Raw genomic sequence first — 10,563 nt, forward strand, 5'->3', positions numbered from 1 at the left:
AGATGAAAAAGTGTGTGTGTATGTGTGTGTGTGACACTGTGCCTGGGCAGGCACAGGGCTAGGGTGATGCAATAGTATGTTATTTACCATTTGTTGTCGTTGTTTGTCCAAGAACACAGCAGCAACCATGTGCTTGTGATCATGAACTTGAGTCGGAGAGCGTCTCTCAGGCATTTTACATTTGCAGATAACAGCACATTCATGATTCATGATCTTCATACGATCTGACAACAGAGAGGCCCGAACCGGCCTGGCAGAAGCCTATAGCCTTAAACCATAACCAATCGAAACATTGATGGGAAGCTATTACTTTTAAACACAATCCTAATCCCTACATATTTTTCCAAAGCCATTATAGCCTATGCTGTACAGTACGGTGAAAAACATCATGCGTAGCTCCTATAACGAAACAAAACCCCAAACGTCGGTCCTGCAGCCTGTTCCCTGTGACACAGGAACGTCTGAAGCAGATGTGCTCCATTCGAAGCTGCTTTATGATAAAAGGAACAACGAAAAAAATATGTGAACAGTGATTGGTGGGACTGTCTGGAGGCCTCAGCCAATGACACGTGACCCCGTGGTCTGCTGGCAACATCAAAGGGCCTGTGGAGCTGAGATGAGAGGCGGATGGCGGTCTGTTATAATCCTGCTTGACGCAGGTCACAGAAGTAAAGTCTTTACTGTCGTTTCGGAATCCATCTCAACGTTGAAGACGGGATGTGTCCGTTGTATGCGTTTTTAAATCTGAGTTAAAACAGAAGGGAACAGCCGTTGAGTTTGGACTTGCTTTTATTGGGTTGATGATAAACAGAAATGATAAAATAAAAAATACATGTAAAAAAAATAGAACTGTAAGTATTGGTAGTGGGTACATTTTGTATTGGTAGTGGTAGTGTGTACATTTTTATTAGCAGTGTATTCAACTACTATCTTTCCTTCTCTCTTTCTTTCTTTCTTTCTTTCCCTCTTTCTTTCTGTCTTTCTTTCTATCTTTCTTTTTCTCTCTCTCTCTGTCCTCCACACTCTTTCCCCCTCTTCCCCACAAATTCCACCGACCTTGGTCGTGTGGTCATTAAACGATCCATTCATTCATTCATTCTCTTGTCCATGCTTTCATAGATACCACTATATTTGCATTTCAGCATCATATTTGGAGGCACCTCTCATATACAATACTGTACAGCTAGCTCCATAACTTTAACTTCAACCTTTTGTACATTTTAGGGGGCATTTAGCAGACGCCTTTATCCAAAGTGACTTACAAAAAGTATATTTGTCCAAGTTAGTGAATCATCTATACATCAGTCGTTATTTTTTTATTTTTTTATTTTTTTTAAATCTGTGCCTGTGGCCATCACAGTGCTAGAAGATTTTTATTTTTTTATTTTTTTATTATTATTTAAATTTACAGTAGATAAACTGTACAGTGGGTTAGTGGGGATGAAGAGGGACAAGTGACGTTGCAGCCTGAAGAGAACTGTGTCATAACTATGTTATAACTACAGCCGTGAACCTCCTGTAACCACATACTACAGTGTTACGTAATTAACATAACACAGGAGAAGATCTAGCAAATGCAGCAAATATCTATTGTGTATAATATCAAACATCTTCCTCTTTTTTTTTTACGCTCAGTTGTCTTCTCTCTCTCTCTTCTGCGTCCTCTCTTTCTTTTCATCTGTCCCTGTCTCGTTAGGTAGGCAGTCGCTTCTCCAGGTCGGTATGCAGGGCTAGTGCCTGGAGCAAGCGTGCATTTCGTCTTTTTCGCCCCCTCCCCTTCCCAACTGTCTCTCCCACTGACTGTTCTCTCTCTCTCTCTCTCTCTCTCTCTCTCTCTCTCTCTCTCTCTCTCTCTCTCTCTCTCTCTCTCACTCTCTCCCTCCCTCTCTCTCTCTCCCTCCCTCCCTCTCTCCCGCTCTCTCTCTCTCTCTCTCTCTCTCTCTCTCTCTCTCTCTCTCTCTCTCTCTCTCTGTCTCTTTTATCTTGCGGCAGTGTGTTATTAAAATTCAGAGACTCCAGTGTGTCTGCCTGGCTGTCACCTCCCACAGCCCCTTCACACGCACCGCAAAGTACACACACACACACACACACACACACACACACACACACACACACCACAAGCACACACTCACACACACACACACACACACACACACACACATACACACCACAAGCACACACTCACACACACACACACCACAAGCACACACACACACACACACACACCACAAGCACACACACACACACACACACACACACACACACACACACACACATACACACACACACTCACACACACACACACACACACACACACACACACACACCACAAACACACACATACACACACACATACGCGTTACGCCCCAAACCAGGGCAGGCCCTCCTGACTCAGACTAGACCAGGAACACAGACAAACCCTCAGACAGTTTCACTCACTTAACCCCTGACATACCAGACAAACTAGAATAACTGAACATATGACATCTACACTACGCTTATGACTTCTGTATTCTGTGGACAGGCGAGGCTTGTGGAGGTCATTGTATTGCATGGAATGGAATGAGGAATGGTATCAAACACGTGTGTGATTTCTACCTCCAACAGCCTCCCCTGAAGTTGTGGATCTGTAAAAATGCAAAGAGACAGGGCGCTTGGTGGCGTAGCACACTTAGGCGTCAGCCATGTAATTGCAGGGTTTCCAGTTTGATTCCGGTCGCCGCCATATCCTGCCGATGTCATCCCTCCTCTCTCTCACCCATCCTCCTTCCTGTCAGTCTCTACTGTCTCTATACAAATAAAAACAGAAATGTCCTAAAAAAAGAATACATTTTTATTTTATGTTTTTATTAATATGTAAAAAGTACAAAGAGACAGCGGTGGAGAGTACAGTGACAGTACAGAGAGAATACAGTACAACCTTTAAAATGGAAAACAACAAGGATGTACAATAATTCCGTCTCAATAGAGATCAAGCCCTGTTTTGCCATATAGGGTGTTTTATCAGTAGGTACAGTGTGTGTCATGGCTCTGCCATCCAGCTGAATCACAGATGACCTTACAACTGTTCCACGGGATCATTTGTTTGAACTAAGTTTCGATGGAACCACCATTTGAATGTTGTCTGTATGGTTTTGTTGTCATTTCCATGTCTGGCAAAGGTTCAATGTGTGTGTGTGTGTGTGTGTGTGTGTGTGTGTGTGTGTGTGTGTGTGTGTGTTGTGTGTGTGTGCTTGTGTGCGTGTGTGCACGTGATGTGTGTGTGCCTGTACATGTGCGTGTGTGCCTGTACATGTGTGTGTGCCTGTGCGTGCATGCATGCATGTGTGTGTGTGTGTGTGTGTGTGTGTTAATCATTCGTTTAATTCAGTCATTTATTAACCAAAGTCATCAGACAAAGTAACTGGTCAAACTTTTTAAACAACCAAATCATCCTCATAATTATTTAATCTAAAAGACATGGAAAGATCAACGGAACACAATAAATGAGAGACCATTAAAATAGAAACAGATTCAATAAAACATCTTTATTATTCACACCAAATAGCAAATATGATACTGTACTTCCAAATGCTACTGTACAGTCTCCAGCACCAAAGTGGCTACATTGATATATTCTGAAGACCATAAAATTGTTGCAAATTGTTGAATTATAAATAACAACCTGAGTTTATCATACGTTCAGCACCGACTTAGTGGAAAATACATTTTGAAATTATTTCATGATATTTATAAGCATCGTCAAATAGGGTGAAGTAGATGTCATCTATTTAAACATAGATAAATAGTAAAACATATCTCTGAAGCACTTTCTATGAGGCACACATATATAATGCATTACAACTTATTATAGACATGGGTGATGCCTGATAATATCTTCATAATAGATCATTATGACTGTGATCTAAGTAAAGTATTACTCATACCTCTGTACATGAAACGTACTGGAAGTACCACACATGAAAACATAATGTTACTCCAATATATGTGTTTGATCATATTGTAATAGGCAGGTAAGAGGGCGAACGTTCTGAGAGTAGATTTGCATAGCCACGGTTCAAAGTGTCTGAAACTTTATTGTTCTTCTCGTGATGTACACAGTAGGCTGCTGTAAAAATGAAAGTGCCATCAAATAGGCTATTGTAACCATTTCAAATATAAAGTATATAAATCTCTCAAACAAAGCACACAATGAGCTACTGATGATATCCACAACCCAGAATCATAGATTGTCTTTACATGGGTCTAAATCCATTCTTGTTGTAGCCTACATTGTCTCTTTAAAAAAAAACAAAAAAAAAACAACTAAGTCAGATCCATCAAGTAGCCCATAGCATCAGGCTAAACGTCCACGATGAACATATTAAGTCCACCATAACTACACACAAATCCCATTCAATGTGTAGACCTACAAGCACCATAAGCTTCACCTCCAGTAGAGTATCCATCCATGTACTAGGATCCAAAGCTCGTATAAGCGTTCTGTTTGGGTCAGTACACCGCTCCTATATTCTGGGCAGGCGGTGTATGATGAACGGTCCCAGAGTGCGGTAGAAGAGAGCTCTGCTGGGGCTGATACCACTGATGCTGGTTGTAGTCTTCCAGATAAGACGGCGAGGAGTTCATTGACGGCTGGGCGGCCTGCCCCCTAGCGGCGGAGTCTGGCAGTGTGTTGTTGTTGTTGTTGTTATTGTCCCAGACGGCCGCGGTGGACGGGGACGGCGGCGAGTTGCAGGCCATGGAGTCGCTGGCGTTGGGGCTATGGTCGAGCGGTATTTCGCCGCTCTTGTATATCTTCTTGAATTTGGACCGCCGGTTTTGAAACCAGATTTTGACCTGCACAGGAAAAAGAACAACAACTTTGCTCAATACACATAGAAAATGCGAGGTTGGAATGTCTTCTAGAGAAATGTCGGTTTAAAAGCTTCTTTTTTCTTTTCTTTTTCATAACTGAGTTATCTAATTTTACACTGGGGTATTTAGAGTCGTCATCAATTATAATATATAGGCTATAACATTGTATGAACAGGTAACAACAACTTTACCAACAGTTCATTCACAACCGTGTGTGTGTGTGTGTGTGTGTGTGTGTGTGTGTGTGTGTGTGTGTGTGTGTGTGCGTGCGTGCGCGTGCGCGTGCGTGTGTGTGTGCGTGTGTGTGTGTGTGTGCGTGCGCGTGCGTGCGTGTGTGTGTGTGTGTGCGTGTGTGTGTGTGTGTGTGTGTGCGTGCGTGTGTGTGTGTGTGTGTGTGTGTGTGTGTGTGTGCGTGCGTGTGTGTGTGTGTGTGTGTGTGTGTGTGTGTGTGTGTGTGTGTGTGTGTGTGTGTGTGTGTGTGTGTGTGTTGCCTGAAATCTCTCTCTCTCACCTGTGTTTGAGTCACCCCGAGTTGGGCGGCGAGCTCGGCCCGTTCCGGAAGCGCCAAGTACTGAGCCTTCTGGAAGCGCCGCTGCAGCGCAGCCAGCTGGTAGCTGGAGTAGATGGTCCGAGGTTTCCTGATCTTCTTGGGCTTCCCGTTGACCATCCGTACCTCCGGCTCTGGCTCTTCTTCCTTCACTGAAAAGTAAAGACAGGAAAGGATATAACTTCGGGGGCGTCGTTGATTTAGCCTAATTTAATAGAATATATTGGGTCCTGATTGAACGCAGTCTTATGGCAGATATACGCCACTACAGTGCATTATCTGGGTGAATGCACTGACTAATTTTATTTATTTATTTTTCTAGAAAGTAAACATGCTTGTCGACTTACATTTGCACCCGAGGCTCAGTCGACTAGCCTAATTATGCCCAGTTCGGTGCACCAAAAATATATCTCCAAATGTCAAAGAAATTCCAACGCCCCTCTAAACATACAATTTCGGTCTACGCCATAGTGGTGAGATAGATTTATTGGTTTCTTTGTGTAGCCTTTAGGCTATTCGTGTTCTGGTGGGTTGTTTTCACGTGTATGAAGCCGCGGTGTATCCTCCCTCCCAAGACTCAGGCCGGCGCCAGGAAGCCTCGCGTGATAGCAGCAGCACGAGCCCGTCTAGGTGAGTCAGACAGCGGCGGGAGGGACAGACTGACTGACATGTCGTGACACCTGCCGCTCCTCGCGCCCCCGGGGCAGGGCTCAGCCCTCGGCCAGAACACAACAACGACTCTTTCTGGAATGCCATCGCCACCAGCTCGACGGGTTTTGTTGTTTACGCTTGTAAACATCTAGCATTTACATGATAATAACACAATAAAAGGGAGGTCTCTCCTAATTATCATTACGTTTTAAAGGGCTAGGTTTAGCGCCTTTTGGTGAATAAAAAAAGCCTGTTACATTTGGGCTGAGTGTTTAGCCTTAGTTAACATTTAAAAGGACAATTGACGTTGGCAGCCTATTAGATCATGTCAATGATGTCCATGTTTAAAAGATGAATATCGACCTATTAGTCTAATGATTGAAAGTCGTGGTAATGTGATAATAAATGGAATTATGTTGGTTTAGAAGTCTAAACGGTTGTAAACCTAATGGTTACAGGCCTGCATGACCAATAAAGCAAGTTGTCTTTAATCAAAACAAAACGTGTGCACACAGGTCACCTTTAGATGTAGGCCCATATTCAGCATGCCTAAACAGTGGTATTTAAACGTATAGGCCTAGACATTTTCTCTGCAACACTCTGCTTCATGCTGGGAATCCCTTACTCCAAACCACCATCATCACAACAGCACTTATACAACACCTACTCAGAATACACTCTTCCATATGCATGCCCAAGGCCCATGTCACCTTTAAACATGGCAGAAGACTGTCTGTAGGATAGCAATAATCGGACGGTTTTATGTAGACTATATTCCTGCTTCGATTAGGTTGTTATTGTCGTTATTCATATTGCAATTAGGATGTTTATGCATATAAACACGTCACATTGGCCTACTGAAAACATCAACGAATAAAGGCCTACGTGTGAATAGAGCAAAACTTTTGGTTAGGATAAATATATCTTTAAAGGCATGGGAAAATGATGGGAAAATATGCTCTGCTTTTATGTGCCGCGCCTATAGATTTAAGTTTCGGGTTGATTTCAAACCACATAGTGTGGGACTATTGTTAAGTAGTTGGTTTGGATTACCAGAACTATGCCTATGCACAGTCAGGAGGAAAGAAAACAAATTGCGTAATAGCCTACAGTTCTCCTCTCTCCTGGAGAGGAGCCTAAACGAACGCTATTAAAACCCCACCTTTACGCCTATGTGTATTCACTTTAACAGTTTATTTTACCAGGTTAACATCTTAATATATAATGTTATGGCAACTGTTTTTTTTGTTTAAAAATAAAAATAAAATAAAAAGCATCGCATGCGTAAATCTTACCGATATCTTGGGGAGGTGACTGTGCGTCACGGTTATAGTGACCGTACTGTCTGTATGTTTGGGGATACGGGTATTCCGATTTAGCCGTGTATGCCGCCGATGGCCCCATTCCGTTTAGATTGTAGTGGTGGTGATACGCGTACGGGTTCATTGGTTGTGAGTAGGTGGACTGGCCGGGGTAGTAGTCGTGGTGGCTGTGCGCCGCCGTTTGGCCGCTGTAGAGACTCATGTCCGTGGACGAAGACTCCGGTAACGTCGGGGAATCCTTGACGGCCTGGTGACAGCTCACAGCACCGCGTAGATCGGACGAGAAGCTCGATACCTTCTTCTCAAAACCCTCTCCATTCATCGTGTGCGTGCCCCCCAACAGAATGTATAATAGCTCCCCTCACAAAATAACTCCCAAGTAGAATGGTGGTTTTCACGGTTTTTGGAGACGCAACAAGTTTCTTTGAGAAACAATAAAAAATAAAAATAAAAACATAAGCCTAAAGCCCTTTCTATACCTTCGAGATTCAAGAGACAAAAACTAAAAGCGTACAGAACGTTGGATTCCTCGCAGAGTATGACTCCCTCGTCTCCACTGCGGCGGCACCAACCCAGTTGAACTCTAAATTACAGAGCGAGGGAGCGGATGCTGCCTTCCTATTGGTCCCCGAGTCTCCCTTTGCTCTCTGCCTGCCCCGAGGGCCAACGCGGTGTCGCCAGTGAGACTCCTCTCCTCTCCCCACCAAAACCACCGACCTCCCAAAACCAGAGGCCCATAAACTTAGCTCTCACTGGGAAATGTATAATGTTTTTTTTTTTTTTTTACCCGGTTGGTATAAGGTAAGATATAGCCACCAGCCAAGAAGTGAGTTATGCGCAAGTCAGAGGACATTATAATACAATCATATGGATATATGTTTTTAGTTTTTTTTTTTTTCTAGCACCAGGGGAGCCCCCCCTCCCAAATTTCGTTGTTTGGTACCTGTACTATATCAATGACAATAAAGACCATTCATTCATTCATTCATTCATTCATTCATAGGCCTCTTTTGTTTCAGGCGCATTCGAATGCAGACAGCCCAGGGAGCTTTATATGCGTTAACAGATCGATTTGATAAACCCTATGTTGGGCGACATTTTACTTTCCTCCGCGGGACGAGGTGTGGCATCGCACATTATAGCCTAGAGGACCGCCACAGTAGGCCTATACTAGCCCCCCAGGGAAAGTATCACATTAATGTAGCCTGAAAGACTGTTAATTAAATTAGACGGTGTCATTCCCTCGTTCCTTAGTGGCCAAATCCTGTGCGTCAGTGATGGGTCCTTGTGGAGAAGTGGTTTGCAGACCAGTTATTCTGCTTGTCATTATTACTATACGGACACGAACTTACAATAGGCCGGAGGCTTAAAAGTAGCCGGAACATGAAGACCCCATATATAGTTAGCGTTTATAGACCTGCCTATCCCAGTGACAAGACTCCAACATTGTCAATCTTCATCAACGTACTTTTTCACCCCAAATGAATGTATAATTAAAAGAACTCTGAAACTCAAGCAGGTCTGCCACAGTCGTAATAGCCCTGGAAGGCGTGGATTTGTAGGCCTATTTTGTGTAACTGTGTGTTGAACATGTCCATGTAAACCTCGTCAAACAAGCGGACGAGTTATGTGTTGTTTATTAACGCTGCACTCAGATTGCGCTGCACTCCAAGATCCTCTATTTTGGGGACATGATACACTATAACTATATAATGCATTTGGTACAGTGTATTAGCCTATATATTGTGAGATATTAATTGATAGGTCATGCATGGCTTTGTTGTAACGGGACAGCTTTTAGTAGGCTACAGACATTCAAGTGACGCAATTGTGACATCATCAAAGTATTTTGGACATTTTCCACATTTCGTGGCTCAGTTTTGAGTTTCATAATTGCGAAATGTATCGCTTACTCTCTTTCATAGACCTCTTTTGGACAAAGCCTAATGCAAAACAGAGACGGCAACGAGGAGAATGTGAGTGTGAGAATTGATGTGAAATTGTTAAATCTTACACTTTTATTTTGTTTATTATTATGGATGCTGAGCAGTGAGTTAGTGAACAGAAATGTTGGCCTATTGAGTCGTTAATCATTCAAATCCTGCAATGAGGATCTTCGATTGGACCCTTCGCTCAACCTTAAACCCTTAAGGTATATTATGCCTATACGGGAAACCTTCAAACGGACCTGAACTGTGTGTTTCTTCAGGCAACTGGTCCATGTGACCGCGTCCTATTCAGCCTGTTGTTTTGGGATGAGGGGGGGGGTCCGCATTAAAACGGCCACACCCACCAGCTGGTCTTCTCGCAAACATTAGACCTACCGTTGGCTGGCTTCACCTGTCCTTATACTGCATTGAGTTTACGTTTATTTTAATGTTTAGAGCATTTTAAAGGTAGGTAAAAACTCTGTAGCCTACGGATAATACAAAAGTAGCCTACCAATATTATACAACATTTTAGCCTGCTAAACCTGCGGTACGCTTTGTCTGTACTGTACCTGCATTGATTGAATATGGGCCATAGAGGGCCATTCACTGGGTTGACCAAAGACCGGCGGTCTCACTGATGTGTTTGTCCGTTTCTTAACGGCCGTTCAGCGGGAGTAGCCTAGTGCGGCTGCATGCACGATATTGAACACTAATACTAATACTAACTTACTTACTTACTTACTAACTTACTTACTTATATACGTTACCTTATTTTTATTGTGTTTTTTTGTATCTGAATGCTGCAATGTCAATGTTGAGGAACCAAAAAATAATTGTACTCTAGCTAAGATGTAATAAAAGCGATTCTCATTCTGATTCTGGTGTTATTCAAGTTATGCAACGGGTCGGGAAACAACTAAGAAGTCACACATTTAGGTAGTTAGGCCGAGATGTTCTTCTGTGGTTTTAAGCCACCTGATCAATGACAGAACCATTGCACAGTTGCGCTTGTTCACCTTTTACTCGCGCATGCGCGTAAAAAGGTCGCGTGGCACTACGGACCACCAAACATCAGATAACATGTGATAACACAATATTGCTGGACGCAGTCATGTTTGACACTGAACACTGTGTTTGAGTGAGGATTATACTTTGTGTAACTGTGTTTCAAAGTTATTGGTGATAGGTCTATTTAATCCAATGTCAATCCATTAATATTGAAGCTGCTGTTTATGTCCTGTTTATGTTATGCTCCAAG

The 10,563-nt window shown here is 43.0% G+C and overlaps 1 protein-coding gene across 1 annotated transcript; it reads right to left on the reverse strand.

The window, feature by feature from the left end:
• Nucleotides 1–4,491: 4,491 nt before the first annotated feature.
• On the reverse strand, nucleotides 4,492–7,696 carry LOC308151107 (homeobox protein Dlx3b-like; the record flags this gene model as incomplete). The annotated part of the gene is made up of 3 exons (XM_080523926.1): nucleotides 4,492–4,836; nucleotides 5,366–5,553; nucleotides 7,348–7,696. 3 exons carry the CDS (start codon nucleotides 7,694–7,696, stop codon nucleotides 4,492–4,494), a joined length of 882 nt encoding a protein of 293 aa, XP_080380052.1.
• Nucleotides 7,697–10,563: the final 2,867 nt, after the last annotated feature.

The sequence above is a fragment of the Nansenia antarctica genome (assembly GCF_963989245.1).
Source record: "Nansenia antarctica genome assembly, chromosome: 2".
NCBI classification, from domain to species: domain Eukaryota; kingdom Metazoa; phylum Chordata; class Actinopteri; order Argentiniformes; family Microstomatidae; genus Nansenia; species Nansenia antarctica.